This window comes from Curcuma longa, chromosome 3, assembly GCF_044706935.1.
Source record: "Curcuma longa cultivar G26 ecotype Majalengka, Jawa Barat chromosome 3, ITB_CL_G26_1.1, whole genome shotgun sequence".
Taxonomy (NCBI): domain Eukaryota; kingdom Viridiplantae; phylum Streptophyta; class Magnoliopsida; order Zingiberales; family Zingiberaceae; genus Curcuma; species Curcuma longa.
Genome location: NC_133863.1, coordinates 905,939 through 928,306, shown reverse-complemented (window position 1 = coordinate 928,306; position 22,368 = coordinate 905,939). Strand labels below are relative to the sequence as shown.

The 22,368-nt window shown below is 36.0% G+C and overlaps 1 protein-coding gene and 1 pseudogene across 1 annotated transcript; one reads left to right on the top strand and one right to left on the bottom strand.

Moving 5' to 3' along the window:
* Positions 1 to 13,418: 13,418 nt before the first annotated feature.
* Positions 13,419 to 14,705, top strand: LOC141824477 (trans-resveratrol di-O-methyltransferase-like). Its single transcript, XM_074711775.1, has 2 exons — positions 13,419 to 14,222; positions 14,299 to 14,705. The coding sequence occupies exons 1-2, from the start codon at positions 13,419 to 13,421 to the stop codon at positions 14,614 to 14,616; spliced, it is 1,122 nt and encodes a 373-aa protein (XP_074567876.1). The 3' UTR covers positions 14,617 to 14,705.
* Positions 14,706 to 15,132: 427 nt separating this feature from the next.
* Positions 15,133 to 21,694, bottom strand: LOC141825486 (uncharacterized; annotated as a pseudogene).
* Positions 21,695 to 22,368: the final 674 nt, after the last annotated feature.

Sequence of the window (22,368 nt, the reverse complement as noted above, 5' to 3'; positions counted from 1 at the left end):
TAATATGAAATTAACCTTGCTCTGATACCAAGTTGATAGGAACCCGTGTCCTATCTCACAAAAAATAAAAGAGAAGAAGTAGAAGGGGGATAAACGATCACTTCGACGAGATCGACCTCCAATAATCCACCACAAAAAGATAATCAATTAGCGACGGAATTTTTCCGTCGCTATTCCGTCGCTAATCGAGGTTAGCGACGGATTAGAGACGGAAAAAGCTCGTCGCAATTTTTTCGGTCGCTGACGTCACTTTTAGCGATGGAATATTAAATTTCGTCTCTATTAGCGACGCGATTATTAATTCCGTCTCTAAAATTTAGCGACGAGGTTTTTTTCCGTCGCAAAATTATAGCGACGGAATTTTAAATTTCCGTCTCTAAATAGAGACGGAAATAAAATATGTCGTCGCTATTTTTTAATAAAAAATTAATAAAACGATTTTATTACTAGCAACGGAATAATAAACTTCCGTCGCTATTAGCGACGGAAGTTTATTATTCCGTCTCTAAATATAGAGACGGACTTATAAAAGTCCGTCGCTATGTTAAAAAAAATAGATAAAAAAATTTAAAATATTAGCGACGGAATAGGTTAAATTCCGTCGCTAATAGGGTAATTTTTTTTAAAATTTTTCTTGTTTTTTCAATTTCCCTGTTTACATATACATACCAATAAAACAACAAAAATAAATGTTCAACATCTAATACAACATCTTGTAACACAACATAAATATAAATATAAATGTCAATCATCTAATACAACATCTTGTAACAAAAATGTCAAAAAATCTGATACAATAACATTAATATATCTTTTCAAAATACATGCCAAGGAATGGCCATATGAACTATCATGCCTTTTGCGTGCATATCGTTACAAAGCCCTTGTTCGTCGAACTTCCTCGATCTGGGAACGTACAAGCTGCAGTTCAGTTCAATAGAGAATATTATTCACAATGAAGGCATTAAGTAGCTCATAATATTTTCTGGTAATGAATACAAAACCGAAATGCAGGAAAAGAGCAAATTTCAATGACTTAAAATATGGTATTCCTAATAATTTGAGTTGTACAGCAGCTCATATGAGATTAGGCAATCATGGATGCTCTATGATAACTATATTAATTAACATAATATGCACAAGAGAAATAACTAGCAGATTGCTTATAATGGAACTGCATCTGTATCAGCAGGCATGAAGAACCAATATATTACTTGATCAAAATTCACAAACTCTACACCATTCATGCATTCTGGATGACTCTTAGCAAAATTCACAAACTCTTCAACTCCAGCATAAAATTCAGGTCGGATATATCCATCATCTAATCTATTGTACATCCAAGCTTTATTCATATACATTGTAACCTTCTGCAAATATTTGTTAAATTTAGGATAATACAAATGACAATATTTGTTAAAATAATCGATAAATTATTTTTGTAATGACTTAATGCTCACAAATTATAACTAGTTTAGATTATCTAGAGACTATAAGAGGAAATCGAACATATTAAAATTGGTAAAATATAATGCCTCTAAATTTGGTTAATTTCCTTATTGTTAGTTAATAAGCAAATTAAGACTTCCATTGCTATGTGGCATTTTTAAGTTATTTAGAACCCTAAATCTCATCTACGGAGTTGGTTTTTTGTCTAGTACTTGCCACTATATTGAGTTTTTTTACTACTTGTTATCACATTGAGTTTTTTTTCTACTACTTGTCACCACATTGTAATTTATATCGTGTTGAACCGTGAGGGCATCATATGAATACAAAGAAACAAATTACAGTCATAATCTGAATATTATAAAGTACACGTATAAGATAAATGCACACTTAGTTCTTACTCCATGGTATATACTAAAAAAATCATATTGATATTATACTATAGGAAAATTTTAACATTTAACCAGAATTACATTTAACCAGAATTATACACTACTTGTTACCTTCCGAACGAAATGGAGCTTTGCTGTTCACAGGCGGCCGGAGAGAGGAGAGGCAGCCGAGGAGAGGGAGCAGCCGGGAAGGGGAGCACGCAGCCGGGAGAGAGGAGCTTGGCTGTTCACAGGCGCCCGGTGAGAGGAGAAGCACGTGAGGAGAGGGAGCAGCCGGGAAAGGGAGCAAGCAGCCGGGAGAGAGGAGCTTGGCTGTTCACAGCCGGCCGGTGGGAGGAGAAGCACGCGAGGAGAGGGAGCAGCCGGGAAAGGGAGCAAGCAGCCGAGAGGAGAGTTCGCCGGAGAGAGGAGAACGCAGCCGAGGAGAGGGAGCAGCCGGGAAAGGGAGCAAGCAGCCGGGAGAGACGAGCTTTGCTGTTCACAACCGGCCGGAGAGAGGAGAAGCAGGCGAGGAGAGGGAGCAGCCGGGAAAGGGAGCAAGCAGCCGAGAAAGGGGGAGCAAGAAGCCGAGAGGTGAGTTCGCCGGAGAGAGGAGAACGCAGTCGAGAGGAGAAGATCGCCGAGATAGCCGAGAGGAGAATCGCGCAGGAGAAGGAAAAAAAGATCCGGCGGAACCCTAAAATTCCCTAACTAGCGACGGAAGTTTTTTTTTTCCGTCTCTATAGAGACGGAGTATTTATTTTCCGTCGCTATAACGACGGGAAAAAATACTTCCGTCGCTATAGCGACGGGAAAAAATACTTCCGTCGCTATAGAGACGGAAAACAAATACTTCCGTCGCTAGATTTTAATTTCTGTAAAATAAAAAATAGCGTAATTGGAGAAGACAGAACCCTAAAAAATCGCTATCTAGCGACGGAAGTATTTATTCCGTCGCTATAGCGACGGGAAAAAATACTTCCATCTCTATAGCGACGGAAAAAAAAACTTCCGTCGCTAATTTAAATTTCTGTAAAAAAAAAATTGCGTATTTGGAGACGGAACTTTAATTCCGTCGCTATTCAGTCTCTAAATAGAGACGGAATTAAAGGTCCGTCGCTAAATATGTAATTAGAGACGGTGTTAATTTATCCGTCGCTAATTTTAGAGACGGAATTAAATTCCGTCTCTAATTCCGTCTCTATTCTATGGTATTTTTGTGGTGATCAAATAGAATTGATTAATCAAAAGATACTACTTTATTCCCTGTCTCAAAAGATTACATAATGACTCTATATATAATCCTACGACAATACCAAGTCTATATAAAAATATGAATAAATCTAATAACATATTCAAAAGGATAATTATTAATAAATCTAATGACTTTATCTAAATTAATAACAACTAGCATATTCTAAAAGATAATATTTTGAAGGGACTATTTGAATAAGTCTATCTTGGGATCGTATCAGATGTGCTTGGATACTAACTTACGTTGGATAGAATAGCAATTATTCTATAGACTCATTTTCATAGCGAAATTTCATAGAAGACATCGGAAATCACCAATCGAAGAGAAGTTATCCACCAAACGAAGTCCCAAAACCCTATCCATGCAAAGATGAAAATAACCCTAAAAATTAGGGTCGTCACCCTGTTGGGTTGCAAGTGTGCAAACATAGTCACACATCTAAAGAGCGAGACCGCTCTTCACCGGACTAACCACCGGATGAGCCATGATCCAGATCTAACCATGTGGAGATCCTCGAAAAAAACAAAGGAAGTAGTGGAGGCTCGGACCATGAGGGACATGGCAGCCGGACCATGAGGACATGATAGCCGGACCATGAGAAATGACAGCCGGACCATGAGAAATGGTAGGGTAGCTTCCAGTGGTTCTTTGTTTGAGGGGGGATTGTTGGGTTGCAAGGGTGCAAACATAGTCCCACATCTAAAACACATGGGAAAGATCATGAGTTTAAAAGGATGGAAAGTATCTCCATTGGCAAGAGGCCTTTTGGAGAGAGCCCAAGAACAAAACTATGAGGGCTTAGGCCTAAAGTGGACAATATCATGCCATTGTGGAGATGTGGACATTCTTTAGACCCTACACACCCATGTGCCACTGTTGTGTTGGGAAGCACAACCTAGCCGTGCTGGTTGTTGGATATCTGTGGTTGACCAAACACGGCTGTGCTGGAAAGAGCGATCTGGTCATGTTGGCTATTGGATGCGTGTGGTTGATCAAACATGACTATGTCAAGGAACACGATCAGACCGTGTTTGACTTTGAACTTAAGTTCACCAAGTCATAGCAAGAGACACAATCATGTTAGGGAACACGATTGATCCGTGTTTGATGTTTGCAATCTTAATTATTGCTCCATTGTTGCATCAGAAAGGTAAGTTCGCCATGATGAGAAAAAGGTCAAAATGATCGTCCGTGATTTACTCCCTCTGGACACTTGTGGGGCCGGGACCAGGGGGCCGCTAAGGTGGCGGTTCCACCTTTTGCTACCTTGAGAAGAGAGGTACTTCTGAAAGAAGATAGTGAGAATGTACCCTCGTTGAGGGGACAAAATTTAAGCGTTGATTCGACTATGAATCCAACTCGAATTTTAAAGTCGAATCAGACATTTACTTAACTATCTTAAGTAGATCATTCATAACTTATTTCATATTGTATTTTGTGATAATATTATTTTGCATGATTTAGGTGACCGAATGACTCAGGCGATCAAATTGTAAGATTCGATCAATCGAAAGTTGATGTGGTATAGGGATGTGACATGGCTATTGAAGTATATGTTGAACTAACGTGGCAGTTGATGTAGACGAAAACAAATCTCAGGATGCAGACGTGGCAGAGGATAGTCTGTGAAAATGGTGACGTGTCAAGTTGCTTTATCAAGATGGACTTCATCTTGTTAACATGGCAAAAGATAGAGTTCAGGAAATTAACATGACGATTGGATAATGACACAAAATAGACTCTAGAGATTCAGGCGATCAAAAAATTAGGATTAGGCAATCGAAAGAGCCAAGTCAACTATGGAACCAGGATGAAAAGCTGATGTGGCAGGTTTGATCGATCGAAAAAAGCATTCTATCGATTGATAAACTAGATCTGGATCCAATTATCGAGGGGATTAATCGACCGACCTAGGGGATTAATCGACCGACCTAGGAGATTAGTCAACCGATAAATTCCTATAAAAGAAATGTTAAACTTCCTAATTAATCACTTATTGTCAGTAACACTTCTTTAAAATTGTCTTGCATTCATTTCTCAAAGGTATGGTTACCGTATTCTTTATTTATAAGAGGTTTCTTCACCTCCAAATAGTTATTTGGAAAAGAAAAAGTTAGTCAATCCACAATAAAATCGCAGACCTTGGAGAATAACAGTTCTGCGAATTGTAAACTAAATAAAAAAATTTATGTTCTTATATTGTGTTTTATTTCTTAATTATTTCCAATGCATTCTAACTCTCAAAATAAAAGTTTTTAAATGATAATTTTACATGATCCTACAATTCACATATTGGTCAGGCCTGATACAGCTGAGCCGGCCCAATTCTTATTTTTTAATTTTTGTCATTCTTTTGATAATCTAAATATCCAGGCTTTCGATCCGATTAATCCTAAAGTGAGCAACTTTCTCTCCTAGTCCATCCATAAAATAAATGTAGAAACGCAAACGGATTTTGATGCGGTGGCGTCAAAAAATATATATTATTTTTTAAAAAACTAAAATAGCATTTTATCATAATTTTTATTTTTAAAATATTTTAATTTTAATAACAATTTAGGATCTATAGTCTTAACTGTTGTAAAATAAAGTAAATTTGCTTAATTTATCAAAATTATAAATCATTTTTAATACTATCGTAACAATTATAATATATTATAATTTTACCCATTAGATCGAGTTACAATTTGCTTTAGAATATAATAGTTATGTTCATAGCTATTAAACCGATTTTAATAAAATTTAATAATTTTAATTAAATTTATAAAAAATGCATTTTGATATAATAATGTTATATGTGTGTGTATATATATATATATAGTAATTTTGATTAAGTTAGCCTAAAAATAAAAAAAATTAAGTTACTTTACTTAATAGGTATCTGGCGATCTACATCAATATCAAAATATTTTTTTGAAAAAAATATATAATATGATATTATTTTAATTAAAAAAACATTTTTTAAAATCATTTTTAATTTTGCCTACAATTTATTAAAAGAGAATTGTGCATGTGAAAAATTATTATGTATAATGTGAATAATAATTTACATCTATTGTAGCAAAAAAACAAAAAGGTAAGTCGTCTAGCGATCTACATCAATATCAAAATATAATATATAATATGATATTATTTTAATTAAAAAGACACTTTTTAAAGTCATTTTTAATTTTGCCTACAATTTATATCACGTGAAAATGTCACCTAATTATTGCCATGAAATTTTAAAAGAGAATTGTGCATGTGAAAAATTATTATGTATAATGTGAATAATAATTTACATCTATTGTAACAAAAAAACAAAAAGGTAAGTCATCTAGCGATCTACATCAATAACAAAAGATAATATATAATATGATATTATTTTAATTAAAAAAACACCTTTTAAAGTCATTTTTAACTTTTGCCTACAATTTATATCACGTGAAAATGTCACCTAATTATTGCCATGAAATTTTAAAAGAGAATTATGCATGTGAAAAATTATTATGTATAATGTGAATAATAATTACATCTATTGCAGCAAAAAAACAAAAAGATAAGTCATCTAGCGATCTACATCAATATTAAAATATTTTTTGAAAAAAATAATATATAACATGATATTATTTTAATTTTAAGAAACACGTTTTAAAGTCATATATTTTTAATTTTTTCCTACAACTTATATCACGTGAAAATGTCATCTAATCATTGACATGAAATTTTAAAAGATAATTATATTGTGCATTTGAAAAATTATTATGTATAATGTGAATGATAATTACATCTATTTTAGCCATTTTAGAGGATATATCTTCGGATATTTTGGAAGGGAATAAATTAAGAGAGACTATCTCCTAGTGCAAGTAGTTCAATGAAGCTTTGCAAGAGATAGGTTAGGCATCCAACGAGGTTTTTTTTTTTTTTTTTGTAAAAGGTGGAATCTGCCACTCCATCAGCCTCACACGGTCGGTCCTACAACCATTTGTGAGGAGATAAATTGAGATACTATAATTGATCATGACAGAAGAAGACATTTTCACATCTATTAGGAATTGATCCAAAAATCTATTATAATAAATATGAGAATAAATTATGAGATAGTACTATCTCTTAGTGCAATTAGTCAGAGTGCAATGATCCTTTGCAAGAAATAAGTGAGGTACCCAAGTAGATATTTTCACATCTATTAGGAATTGATCCAAAAACCTAGGGCTGGGTCCCATCTGCATGTAGGTGAATCTCACTTTCATGCTTATATCTGTCATGCTGGCTTCATGCTAGCTTTTCATGCAACAAATTATTACTAAGTCAACCCGCAAGGACACAATAATTGCATGTATGACCAAACCAAGACGTCTCCTAAACTGTATAACTACTGTAGCTTTGTAGAAATTAATAAATAAAATTAAAATGAAATCCTTCTTCAATCACACGTGCCATGAAACCTATGTATATTTTTAATTGTCATATATACGGTAATACTACAGTAAAAGATAGAATTCATTATCTTAATCATTTTATACGATCAATTTTATGATCACCTATAAAAAAGATAAATTGAGAAGTTGCAACTACACTAAAGGCATTCCCTATTTTTTTCAACTAAAAATTAATAAATAAAATTAAAATGAAATCCTTCTGAATGAATCACAACGTGCCATGAAACCTATGTATACTTTAAATTGTCATATATATGATAATACTGTAGCAAAAAGTGAAATCCGTCATGGTCCCACACGGTTGATTTCACGATCATCTATAAGAGGTAAATCAAAAAGCTGTAGTTGACAATTACGGAGAAGGCATTGTCTCAACTTTGTCAAGATTCAATTTTTGTCCAATACAATAAATCTGTTCCATGGTAACCAACTTAATTATATCCTGAGAACTACCATAATATTAAAGTATAATAATTACTACAAAATACCATTCTATTAAATATTTAGAGTAGAACTGACGACAATCTTAAATACACTGTAATTAATTAGAATGTGTAAATAAATCTATGATCTATTCGTATGATATAATCACTTTGTTTCTTACCTAGCTAATTATAATTTGGAAAAATATTATTTCATATATATTTTTATAAATATTTTAATCTTCACAATCTGAGATGGTGACGCGATGGAAGCTTATCCTAAGTTTAGAAAAACGAAAAGAAAGAAGAAAAAGATCACATGCAAATTAAATCGGTCGTATTGAATAAAGAAAGAAAAATTTTAATTATTTTAATAATTATTATGTCACGGTTAAATTATATTATATTGCAACGACCAAAACACGAAAAGAAATAATAAAAAAGCCTGCAGGATAATGTTCATCTCCTCGTTTAATTTGAGCACCTGGAACATTGCATCTGATCTCGATGATCGATCGAGGATGGATGCATTGTAATTAGGTGTTAGTTTTTTGTTTTCTGATTTCGTTGCTAAAAAAATTGATAATCCCAGTAGCCACATCTCTAGGGGTGGTCGGTCCGGTTTCACGGAAGTTTCCCACCGACCATCAGGGTAAATCGGGAAGCGCAAATGACGGCCAATCCAGATGCCCAGCATCCTTTGATTGTGTTTCCCATTTGGAAGAAAATTCCTGTAAATACGCCGTAGTTAGGGATCGAACCGCGGGTCCCTGAGTTACAACTCGGATGTCCTACCGTTGCACCATTGCCCTGGGGACTCTAATTTCGTTGCTAAATTCGTTGTAGTTGGTGCGTGCACGTTTGTGTTGATATAGCCATTTGCCTATTAATTAATATAATTAATCGTTTTCTGAAGTCATGCGCGCATGTGAATAATTAAAGATATATAACCGAAAGAAAGATAACCAAAACGACTAGAAAAGATTATTCTTGATTAATAATTAATTTATCGGTATATATATAATTTATAAAGACATTAGATGATCGGTCAATTAACAAATAATTAACAATGAAATCATCAATTAATAGATTAATAAAGGAATTAAAGATCTAATTTAAAAATTAATGAGTTCTAATACTAATTTGATTTGATCCCGTCTTATTGAATAATTTCTCTTCCACCATTGATCTTTTATAAAAATATAAGAGATAGATAATATATCTTCTCGAATAAAATAAAAAATATATAATTTTTATATGAATATAAAAAATTAGATTTGTTATAATATATGTCGGTCCAATATTGTCACACTAAATTTTTGATACAATATTTGATGCAAGATGAAGTTCAGAAAGAAGTGATTAAAATAAAAAATAATTTTAGACCTTGTATTAGCTATAACTTTATACTCAGCTTCAATACTTGAACGAGATATTGTAGGTTGACTTTTCAAATTATATGAGATAAGATTTCGTTCAAAAAATATTGCATATCCACTAGTAGAGTTATGTATCCTCAGGAGAGCTTGCCCAATTCACATTACTATAGACATGTAAGTCTCAAGAAGATTGATGATATAAAAGCAGACTATGTAGAATAATACCTTTGAGATATTGAAATATATATTATTTTCACATTATTCCAATTTTATTCAGCGAAAATATACATAAATTGACAAGTACGATTTACTACAAAGGTAATATTACGTCGTGTGATAGTGACATATTATAAGGCTACACCAATGCTTTGATAAATTTGGAGATTAGACATAACAGGAAAAGGTGTAGAAAAGTTAGTAATAGCAATTGGTCGGGAGATTGGACATATTCCATCCATTTTAACTCTTTGAAGAAGCCGGTAATGTATTTACTCTGAGAAAATAGACAACCTTCATCATGTGAGATATGTTCAATACTAAGAAAAAAATGAACATTACCTAAATCTTGAATAAAAAATTCTTAATTGAGAAGACTTAATAGAGTTGTGATGCCCTTTTGATCATTGTCGGTTATTAAAATATCATCAACATAAATAAAAAATATCATAAATTCATCATTATATATGTAGAACAAAGAAGAGTCCGTCTTTGATCTAAAAAATCCTTAAGCTTGTAACTATTAGATAATCGATGAAATCATGCATGAGGAGTTTGTTGAAAATCATATATGAATTTCTTGAGATGACAAACATAAGTTGAACATTGCTGATGAATAAACTAAGTGGTTGCTCCATAAATATAATTTCCTCAAGATGACCATGAAGAAATACATTAGAAACTTCTAGTTGTCGTACATGCCAATTAGAACTGGCCAGCTTCTCTAAAGTAGTGTAGCACGTCTCCACTTCCTTAAGTAGGTGACTTGAGAAATAGATGAGGCACTAGATATTATTGTCTTGTCGAATCAACACGGAGCCAAGAGCCCCCTCGAACGCCTACAAATAAACCCACAGGGGTTCTTGCCCGACAAGCTTTGACAAGATTGGCAGAGTCATCAAGCTTTGAGGTCGGTGAAGGGTTGCTCACACTTTTTGTCCCAGGAGAAACGAGTGACTTTGCGTATAGTATTTTAAAGAAGGGGAGACTTCTCTCAGCAGAATGGGAGATGAAGCGTGACAGAGTAGTAATGCGCCCAACTAGGCTCTGTACTTCTTTGAGACTTCGTGGAGATGTCATGTTCTACAAAGCCTGGATCTTCTCTGGGTTAGCTAGCCTCTATACCTCGTTCGGTGACGATGTATCTAAGGAAATGCCCACTCTTCACACCAAATACACATTTGCTTGGATTCAGTTTGAGACCGTGCTACCGCAAGGTGGAGCATCTGACAGATGTTATTTTGATGACTGGCTAAAGGTGTCATTGAGTCAATACATGATTGTTGGTTAAATTATTTAGCTACAAGTCGAGCTCTATACTGTTCAAGAGAACCATCAACTCGATACTTAAGACCCAATACTCATTTAGAGACCACAACAATCATATAGGGAGTGTGTGAAACTAGACTCCATATTCCAATGCGTAGAAGTACATCAAATTATGTAGTCATTGCCCTATGTCAATTTATATCTTTGTTTGCTTGTGAAAAATAAGTTGGTTTAATAAATTTTGAAAAACCACAAAGGCTCGTGGAAGAGGATATTAGGTTGCTATTGGCAGGCATCGTGCATAAATGCCACTTAAGGGAAGCATGCGACAAGAAGCACCATCATCCAAGTCACTTTTTGATGGTGATGAAGAAGTAGACTTACATGGTAATTTTGATGATGACCTTGTATTATTTGAGAATCTAAAGCTAAAAAGCATATTAACTTCAACTGTTAGGCTTTTGAAAAAGGTAGATCCGCTACATTAACGGGCCCCTTAGAGCCAGCCCCATGGATATGAAGGGAGGTTCATGCAAGTACACATACGTTAGGCACATGGCGGGATCGACCCAGGTCATCACCTCCTAAAATCGACTCCTGACCATTATGCCAGTAATATCATGCGTCCATTGTCTGCGCTACACCCTGGGAGCAACTGTGAGACTTTTGAGATTGGACATGAAATGGGTTATAGAATATTACTCCTTTTAATATTATTAGTGTGTCCTACTCTTGTTGGAGTAGCCACTTAGAGTGATTTCGATAGTATATGAGAGTTATCAGAGAGCTTTGGAGTATAGGGTATAGGATGTCATCACTTCCAATTATTATCATCATTTTTGGCTAAGGTCTGTACTATGTTAGGTGGCATCAAGAATGTGTCACCTGTATTTGGAAGAAAGATAGAAAGTCTACTGAAAAAGAAAATAAAGACTCATCAAAAGTAACATACCGTGAAATATATATCCGTCTTATTAGTATATGTAAACAACAGTACCTATGGTGCAAATTACTATAACAAAGGAAAATAAATTGTAATGAACGAGAGTCGAGTTTGTATTTAGAGTAGGATAGTAACCACGGATAACATATGCAACAAAAAATTCAAAGAAAAAGTGTAATCAAGAATTTGATTATAAAATTTTTCTCAAGGACACTTATGATTGAACAATGAGGTAGAAATCAATTTATGAGATATATTACAGTACAAACTGTTTTATCCCAAAATTTACGCAGCGCTGATGCATGATGGAGAAGAGCTAAGGCAGTTTCAACTATACGTCTATATTTTCTTTCAACATAATCATTTTGCTCTAGAATATGAGGGTAAAAGACTTGATGTACAATTTCACAAGAGATAAGATGATGATGGAGAGCTTGATATTCACCTCTCCATTAATTAGGATGAAGAGAGAGTATTTTACGATTAAAATATCATTCAACTTATTTATAAAAATGATAAAATATATCTAATAAATTAAATTTTCTTTTTATAAGATAGAACCAAGTATATTTACTAAAATGATCAATGAAAATAATATAATATAAGAAATCTCGGGTAGACAAGATAGGTTCAAGGCCTTAAATTAACATCCGAATGAATTATTTCAAGTGAAAAATTAGAAACATGATTGGATGAAACTCAGAGAAAGGTAGCTTATGACTTTTAAATTCCATTCAGATCCAACATGAATGAGATAGAGAGGAGGTAAAGGAAATAGGTAAACTATACTTATTGATGATTGATGAAAAATGCGAAGAGAGGATGGCCAAGTCAAGCATGTCAAGCTAATTTATTTCTGTTTTCATCAATAAAAGCTTTGATTGAAAAACATTGAAGATAGTAAAAGTCTTTTTTGATTTCCTCATAAAACACGGTAGTATTTGTTCCTTTATCGTTTTATGAGATAATTATTATGTTGAAATTAAAAAAAGACATTATTATTAAGAAAAAATTAACATGTGGAGAGTAAATTTTTAGCAATAAATGAGCATAAAAGATATTGTATATGTGAAAAGTACATTTGGATAAATGAATGTATATTTTTTTGAAGGTTAACAATTTACAAAATTGAGTCAATGCCTACTTGTACCATATCTAAACCATAGTATGATATTATTTCTATAAGGATATTATAGTCTGATATTAAATGATGAATTACTCTATTGTTAATATATCATTCAATAGATGAAAACTCTGATAGTTTATTAAGAATAGATATAGGCAAGAATACTTAATTTGAGATATGCTTGTGAAATGGTTGATAGTCTTAGAGCTACAAGACAATCGATCAAATTTATATCAAATGTAGGATATTGAGTATCAATATATCTAACTATGACATAGATTTGATATCGTCTTTTTCGAATGTTGACGTTGAAAATAAAGGCAAAAGAAAAGAGAAGAAATTAGGAAAACGACGGCGAGGCTTCTTACCGATGCATGAGAGGAGAGATAAAAGAAAAGGTCGGCAGAGGAGTAAATTAAATCAGTAAATAGGCACGAGAAGCACATGTTTAATATAATAATTAATGTGACTTAATATTAATTTGATTTGATTCAATTTTATTGAATAGTTCTGAGTATTATTTATAGATCACGAAGAATGATCACAAAGATCCATAGTTGAGAAATGGAGTCCATGAATGAGAATGCTATTCGAGGTGATCATGAAGTGGCCAAGGCTGAGCTAAAGCGAGGCCACGGCCATCTCTGGAACATCATCTTCAGCTACGTCAATTCCCTGTCCCTCAAGTGCGCCGCCGAGCTCGGCATCGCCGACGAAATCTACCGCCATGGTCAGCCTCTTCCTCTCTCCGTTCTACTTACCAAGCTCTCCATTCTCCCTTCAAGAACCGACTCGTTCCGCCGCCTCATGCGCCTGCTCGTCCACTGCGGCCTCTTCGCGAGGTCGACCGCCGGCGACGAGGAAGAAGAGACCTACGCCCTCACCCCCATCTCTGCCTCCTTTCTCGTGACCAGCAAAGCAGAGAACATGTCCCCGTACGTGCTCGGAATGATCGACCCCGTCTTTGTCGACCCCATTCAGTGCTTGAGCAGGTGGTTCACCACCGCCGACGAACCACCCACAGCCTTCGACCTCTTCCATGGGAAGCCATTCTTCGAGTTTACTGGAAACAACCCCGAGTACAACGTTAATTTCCACCGGGCCATGGCCGCCGATACCATCTTCATGGCGAAATTGATCCTCGAACAGTGCGGCGACGATGTCTTCGGGGGCCTGCGCTCGCTGGTGGACGTCGGAGGAGGGACTGGCGCGCTGGCCACCGCCATCGCCGACGCCTACCCGCAGACCAAGTGCTCTGTGTTCGATCTCCCGCACGTGGTGAGTTCGCTGCAGGGAAACCCAACGGTGGCCGCCATCACCGGCGACATGTTCGAGTTTGTCCCTCCTGCAGACGCAGTGATTCTCAAGGCATGCAATATCATAATCTTCTCCTTCCATTTAATTTAATTGCTTCTTACTAATCAATGATCATCCGCGAATGCAGTGGATATTGCATGACTGGAACGACGAAGACTGCGTGAGGATACTGCGAAATTGCAAGAAGGCGATTCCTCCAAAGGAGGAAGGAGGGAAGGTGATAATTATTGAAATGGTGATGAAATTGGAGAATGAGGAGGATGGAAGTATTCATGATGAAACGACAGAGACGCAGCTTCTGTTTGATGTGTTCTTAATGGCGCCTGTGCCAGGGAAGGAGAGGAGCGAAGCAGAATGGAAGAGTATATTTTTAGCTGCTGGTTTCTCAGACTACAGCATCACACCAATCTTGGGCTTGCGTTCTCTCATCCAGCTCTTCTATTGACTGTCAATGAAGATTACAATAAGAAAGAAGCTAGCTAGCTAGCTACTTCATGTGTGCCTTCCAATATATATATGTAAGCATTTGCATGTGTGCCTTCCTATATATGAACGTATTTGCATGTGTGGCTGCCTTTATTCAGCACGCATTAATAAATCAAATGTAGAAGTATCTCGTCTTTGTAAAAGTAATTGGAGTGTAATATATATATGAGACATAAAGAAATTAATAAAATCTTGCTTAGTTAAATAATATCAAGAGAGGAGGACTTGCTTAAGGTTGATTACTCTTCATCTAGCTAATCATATATCTTTTGAAATATGCTCGTCTATAAGTAGGTTGGTGGCTTCTGCACCTCTCCTTAGCTTGTTTGTCACTCATGTATTCCGAGCATAAGTGAGCTCAAGTATTCCGAGCTCAATTTATTCACAACCCTCGATAGCAGTGCCATTATAAGCGCCAATTCAAGGGAAATAATCAGAATCATGCAAGAAGATTTAATTCAGCATGCGAAATAAATGAAGATAAAAGTGAATTTTTACCAATTCTATCACATTAATAAAAACATTCAATTCCACAAGCTATGATGTGGTACTTGACCTGAGGGCATGATCGATCAAAATGTAAACGAACCACCTGTAGCATGGTTGAAGCTAACAAAATTGTAGTTGCTAGAGACGTATACTGTTAAAAAATTGGTAGCATATGTGCAAACTAAAGAAATAACTCCCACAGGAGCTATTTTGGAACTTGAACTTTATTGGATCTTCTAATCTCCGAAGTGATGAAGTTTGATTTAAGGTCTCAGCTAGTGCATATAAATCAAGATCCAGAGTGAATTTATTCTCATTGATTCTCAACTCTTGAATTTCTGTGTGATTTTTCCAACACCGCCTTTGCAGTCCTCAACAACTCTCCTTACTCTATGACCGATAACTGTGTTGATCCCTGATGCATTTTCCTTCAAATCATTCATCATAACTGCAGCTTTAGAAACTCCAGCATTCTGGAACTTTATAACTTGCTCAGAGGCCTTTGAGACTTGCAGCTTCAAAGCTGAAATTAAAGCGAGAATCTTCTGCCTGATTTTGTCAATAACAAATGAAGATCGAAGTTTCATCTCAGCAGCCATTTCTTTCAACTTCATCCTCAAACTCTCTCCTCGACCAATGGTCTCATCGACGGGTGGTTGTTCTGCAGCAGTAAGCCATGTAGTAATAATGGATGCATCATCTTGGAGGTCTCCATCTACAATGACTTTGATGCCGTGCCTTTCCCACTGCCGCCTTGCTTCCTCCAGAGCTCTCGTGTGCTCTCTTGCTCGTTTTGCCTCTTCCTCTGCCCATACCCTGGAGAACTAATAGCATTTAGATTGTGATCTGATCCAGTATTCCCCATAGTAGATATGAAAAAAAAATATTTACCAACCAAAAAACTGATAGAAGTTACAATCCTCAACAAGCCAAATGCTATACTGTGAATTTGTAGAATTAAGGCCAAAACTGTGAGCAAGAATTCAAAAAAAAAATGAAGAAGGGATAGTTAATGTAACCAATGCAGTTAGGCAAAGGTGTGAGCATAGGATCAGAAATTCTGGACAGATCACTGTGGTTATTCTGAATATCATGAAACGCTTGACATGTGAAGCAATTATCTAAGTGGAAAGGAGATATATACCGCTGACATTCTCACTACAGAACTTAGACAAAAATTTACCTGGCCATGGACAAAGCCTTTCTCTCAACCTCCAGCTCATACTGTAACCTAGAAATGACCTGGTTCTCGCTTTCTAATTCCTTGTGAAGTTGGTTCATTCTATCCCTCTCAGAAGCCATCTCCAGCTTCTTACTTATGAGGCTCTCTAATTGTTCTTCCACCTCATGTTTTAGCCTTGCAATGACTTCCATTTCAGACTCAACAGCAGCATGGCCCCTTTTCAAAGCATATTTTTCCTCCTCTTTCTGCTTCCTTAGTCTGTCCAATTCCAGCCTTGCCTCTTCAGCCAACTTCTCCAAGGCCTTTGTCTTCTGCCTTTCCCTGTCAAGCTCTTTCTCAAAGCTTGCATTAATATCTTTTTCCACTTGTGACACCAAATCAGTATGAGCATTCACAGCAATTTCTGCCAATGATTCTGCTTCAATACGAGCAAGCTCCTCGCCAACAATCTCAGCAGCATCACCAGTTGCAATCGCAATGGCAGCTTGTGCTTTTGTCACAGGTTTCTCAGGTTGAAATAATCTAGTATAACCTATTGGTCAATTAACATACCATAAATTTATTAAATTGACCCAACCCAATAAGCCAAAAACGTAGATAAAAAGTATTACCGAAAGCAAGAGCAGTGATTCCTTGTTCTCCTGCCGAAAAGTCAGCTAACAAAGCAGGCCAAGCATCTGGATTTATCTTGTCAATGTCTATATAGCCAGTGGACTGGTACAATTGCTGATCATCAGAGATACCACTATATTAATACCAATGTATTATCTGTTTTAAAGTTTAATGAGATGCTTTAATCTTGTTACATTCTTGTCAACTTTCAGAAGTTGCCGCTTTTCTAATGCCATCTTCCAACTAACAAGATCTTGGCGTGAGACAGGGCTGCAATGCAAGTAAGTGGTACGAATTAGACATATTTTATCTGTATATTTTGGATATGGTCTTGAGATCCCAAGATTATCACCATTCAGGAGAAAAAAGATTACAGTCATCACATATATTGCCAGAGCCTTGTTTTGACAGCTTACTAGAAATCAGTCCAGCTTCAGCCAAGCCTATTATGTGAGGTACAACAATGAAAGTTACTAAGTATATCAAACGCAAATAGATAGTATCCAAATCCATACCAATTCATACCTTGAATAGAAGGAAAATCAGGATCTTCTGGTGTCATGTCATCAAATGCAAGTTCAGTCACATTTTCTATGTACATTGCTGGATACACTTTTGAAAAAGCACTCCTGTATTTTAAAGAAGAGAGGCATTTGAAAGATCAAGCTACAAGCTTTTCCTCACTTGGGATATTTTAAGGTTACAGAGTCAAAGATTTGTAATAACTTTGGCCAAATCCGTTCACATAAATTTAAAGAGGTTACCACAAGGTGAGAAAAGAATTTTTTTTATCACCAAGGATATTTGAGAGGTTAAGATTGCTTAATAACTGGGTGAAAAATCATTCAAATAAGTTACCACAAGGTTAAGGTTATGGGTATGAATACAAACACGATCTAGAAGCATCATTTTATATCATAATCCTACTTCTAACTTCAGTGGTCATAGGCAAGAAAGCAGTATAGAAACCTAGAACATCAACTCACAAGTAGCAGGAACAACTTAATTGATTGCACTTAAATTCATCAACAATTTGAACAGCATGCCTCCATTTTTCAGAAATACATGGGGCAAGGAATACCTCAGTTTTGAAAATTTACCAAGCAGCGTCCTCCATTTAAGAAACGGTAATTTTATCCTAGTGTAACTAACTATCATGAGTTAACTCAGTAGATGTAATACCCACATACAAATCTCTATCAAGAATAACTCTGTGCAAAATGAACCATATTAATTACCCAAATAAAATCAAGGGAAACTAAAGGTAAACTTCTGGGTAGATTTTAAGAATTTGGAGCTTTATAGGTAGGTTTCCTTCAATAAGCAAAACCAGTTAGAGCCTCCTTATTTTCTACTGTTCTCCCAATATCCTGCCAATGGAGAAACAAGATTTAATGGAGGCAACAAAATAATGCTTCCACCATCAAGGAAAACTTAAATTTTAATGAGAAGAAAACAGAATTGACATGGAAAGGCAATTGGCCTATTAAACAAGATATGTTACAACTCATTAAAAAACTGGAAAATATTAAATTGTAGCCCATTTACACTATCACAGAGAATAAAGAAGTTAAACCTTGCAAAGACATTGCTTGCAGATACCAGCCAACGAGCATACTCACGTCGAGAACAAAAATCACCTGGTTGAGCATCAACCTCAATGATCTACAACAATGAATCTGGTGTGTCAAGAATTCTAGCAACTCTAGGCCTATAAGTTCAAAAAGAAATGTAGCTGCAAGATATAACGATACATTGGCTGTATTAAGCAACAATGTTTGGTAGCAAAGCTTCCTGGTCTACTAATTTGCAATTTCCATATACATCATGGAGTAGAAGTTAAATTGCACAACAAACACTACACAACTGAAACTGATGCAACACTATTCATAAAGATACATACGATGATGACATAATACTTTTCATAAAAACGTATTGATGTGATGACATGACTTGCATGTGACACAACATAATGCAGAATAAATGGTAACCAATGGTGATGGTTGATTCTTCCCAGTAGCTTTACGTGACTTTAGCAAAAGAAACCGCAATTAAGAAATTTAAAGAAGCCTGTGTATCTAAACAGTCAATTTCATTAAATCAAAGCATGCTCAGATCTTAACTAACTTTGGGATACGCAAAAAAGATTTATCATGTGATGCATAGGACAGTGACCATAACACTACTTAGGTTGCAGTCTTCATCTAGGATCAATGCATCACCTTAGAGAAACAAGAATAATATCATAATGACATATTAAACAAAGAGAAAAGAAAGAAAGCATGGAAAATAAAATACTTTATTATGATTCAATATTAGACAGTGTAACTATCTTGTCTGATACCAACAACCTTTGCAATCAGGCCCTTGTATTAATAAGAAAAAGATGTTATACACCTTGCTACAAAATAAATTTCTTCTATAAGAGCATCTATGTTCTTATCACATGATACACATCCATAATATGAGTATATGACAATTATTATCACCAAAGCATATTGACTGCTGCATAGTATCAAGTCAAGCGTCTGAGAAATTAACCTAACTGCTAAGGAGGGAAAGCACTACCTTCAAAACCTGCAATGCTGCAAGCGCTTGCCCCTGAACCTGATCAATAACTGCAGGAATCAAAACCTTTCCAGGGAGTACCTGTTGAACTGCAGGATCGAGAGGAGCAGGTATACTAGAAAGGGAGAAAGATTTCTCAGGTAAAAGTGACTTAATAAATGAAGATCTATCAATTTCATTGTCACACTCCGAATTAGGTTTTTTTTTTTTTACAGATATCTGTAGATAATGGTACAGAATATGCAGCAGAAAAGCCACTGGCACCTAAGTTATGCCCTTTTGAAACACTAACTGAATCATACTCAAGCTTCTGTTCTTCAATAATATCAAGATCTGATTTGACAAGCTTTCTAGTGAAACTTGTTCACTAATGTCTGGAACAACTAGGCAATTAGTGCAGTCCTTTATGAGTGACTGCACAAAGTTATTCTGATCGGCATTTTTCGCCATTTCTACTCTATTCAGACTTAAAGATCCCCCAACAGATCTAACATTTCTTAACAATGTTCTTTCCAATTTCTGCATGTAATCATATCTTCCCTCACTAATATCTCCAAAAACATATTTAAGAGGCAAATCTTTGCTTATACCTGTCTCATTGTCTTCACGGAAGTTACTGATCATGCCATCTTTTTCAGTCAAAATCACATCAGAATCTTTGCTGACTTGATCATCTTCTGTGCTTGTATCATATGAAGTTATGAACTCCTTCGATGGATCCACTCGATTCTTGGTCCCTAAGGAACAAGAACATGGAAGGATAGCTGATAGTATGATTTATCTTCTAAGAGCGAAGAAAGATAAAGGAGCAAGTGCAAGAGACATTCAAATATCACATCCTATACATAAAACATGCATCAGGACAGAAAAATTTTCCGATGAAAAATAACCAATTTACAAGAACCACATAACATTCAAGCAATGCCATTAACTACACACATACCAGACAGATTTTTATTGATAAAAACTAATGTTGTCAATGCAACTCCAGTAGCCAAGATAGCTCCAACTAGTGCTAATCCCGTCACATCTGAAAATAAACTAACAGAGAAGTGCCATTAGTTCTCCAAAAATCATATTTAAAAAGTAATTATACAAGGTAATTGGCACCGACCAATCAAGGTTTTAAGCTATGAAAAGGAACAATTTCACACAGAAATAGTGGAACTATCATCATTGGTAATTCCTATTTTTCAAACATATATATATATATATATATATATATATATATATATATGAGCTAAAGATAACTCTTTAACCGGGGGCAGTTAATAAAATCATTAAACTAACACAAAAGTAATGAAATAATCACAAAAAGCTAGATGAACTATTTTACAGAAGGTAGTTCATTTAGAAGGTTAAATGGTAGTCATTTATCATTTCGGATAATTTCATCACAAGAATGTCAAAGATGATAATTAACCACCATGATCAAGAATTGGTTTCATCTAGAAAAAAAATCTGTTGATAGGAAAGGGCTTGCAAATGTTAACGGTTATCTTATGCCATGAAAACTCTGACTTTCTACCATAGAAGACGCCTACTGCGATTGAAATTTGTTTGCCTCAGGAAGAGATGCAAGCTATATATCGAAAAACTAAAAGATTTAGTGTCTTCAACACACTCTAATGAGAATGAGGACATTGAATGAATGCACGAAAGAACCGAATTCAGCGGGAGCTTCCTCGTCAACCGAGCAACGATGAACGATAACTAGTGTCAACCAGGACTGTAAAATCAAACAGTAAGAGGCGCTCCACAGCTCTCAAACTCAAAAAGAGCTTTCCTTACCTCGAATCCCCTTCTTTTTCTCGGTCTCTTCTCCGCCGCTCCCCGCGTCGGACCAACCGGCGAAAGCATCTAGCGAGGCATCGGAAACACTCCAAGCCCACCCTGCGCCCCCACCCCCTTCCGACTCTCCGGCAAAGGAAGCTACCACGAGGCGGCGATTAGAAGGGCGGATACGAACTCGGAGGAAGAAGGAGGAGGAGGAGTCGCGGCAGCGGAAGCCGAGTCTGAGGCGGAGAGAGTTGGGGGAGGACGGGCGCATCAAGGATGATGCCATGGCGTGGGTCGGGATCGAAGTGAGAATTATCTAGGGTTTGTCGGTGTTCCTGGGAGGAGGAGGTGGATGGCGAAGAGGAGGATAAACTCTCCGTCGGGTAAGAAATCGCCGGACGAGTAGATAAAGACGAAGAGAAACGAAGGATTTAGATCATTATTATTAAATTATATAAATACTAAGGTCATTACTTATTTACTTTGACAGGGATAATGAAAGAAAAATAAAAGAAAAGAAACTATAAAGAGACGATTTGTGAGTGACACTGCCGATCCATCGCCGCTGCCGCCGCCTTCGTCGTGCCATCCGGCTACCGCCGATCGCCACCTCAGGCGTGATCGACGCACCGCTCTTGGATGCTTCGTCCGGCGTTGGATTGAATCCGACGTAATTTGGCAGGAAACAACCAAATCACGCATTCGACAGTGACGCGCCACTGCCGACCACGTCGGATTCCGACCAAAATACGTTGGATTCCAGTCACAATCCGGTTGAAATCCAACACCGAACAAAACACCGATGAACGATGCATCGATTGCGCCCGAGACGACGATCGACGATAACCAGATGGCGCGGTGAGGATGGCGACAGCAGCGATGGATCTGAACTATGAATAACTTTTTTAAACAATAAATATATTATTTTTCAATAATTTTTTAATATCATAGTCTATATATATATATATATATATATAATTATTTACGCTCTATTTTAACAATATCAAAATGCCACTATCTTAAACATACGCTTATTTCAAATTATAGTAATTTTACATTATAAGTTTAGGAGGAAATTAC

Excerpts from the sequence above, each read along its gene's own strand:
- LOC141824477 (XM_074711775.1), top strand. The coding sequence starts at position 13,419 with ATGGAGTCCATGAATGAGAATGCTATTCGAGGTGATCATGAAGTGGCC. Across the intron at positions 14,223-14,298 it reads CAGACGCAGTGATTCTCAAG|TGGATATTGCATGACTGGAA; the intron begins GCATGCAATATC and ends CCGCGAATGCAG.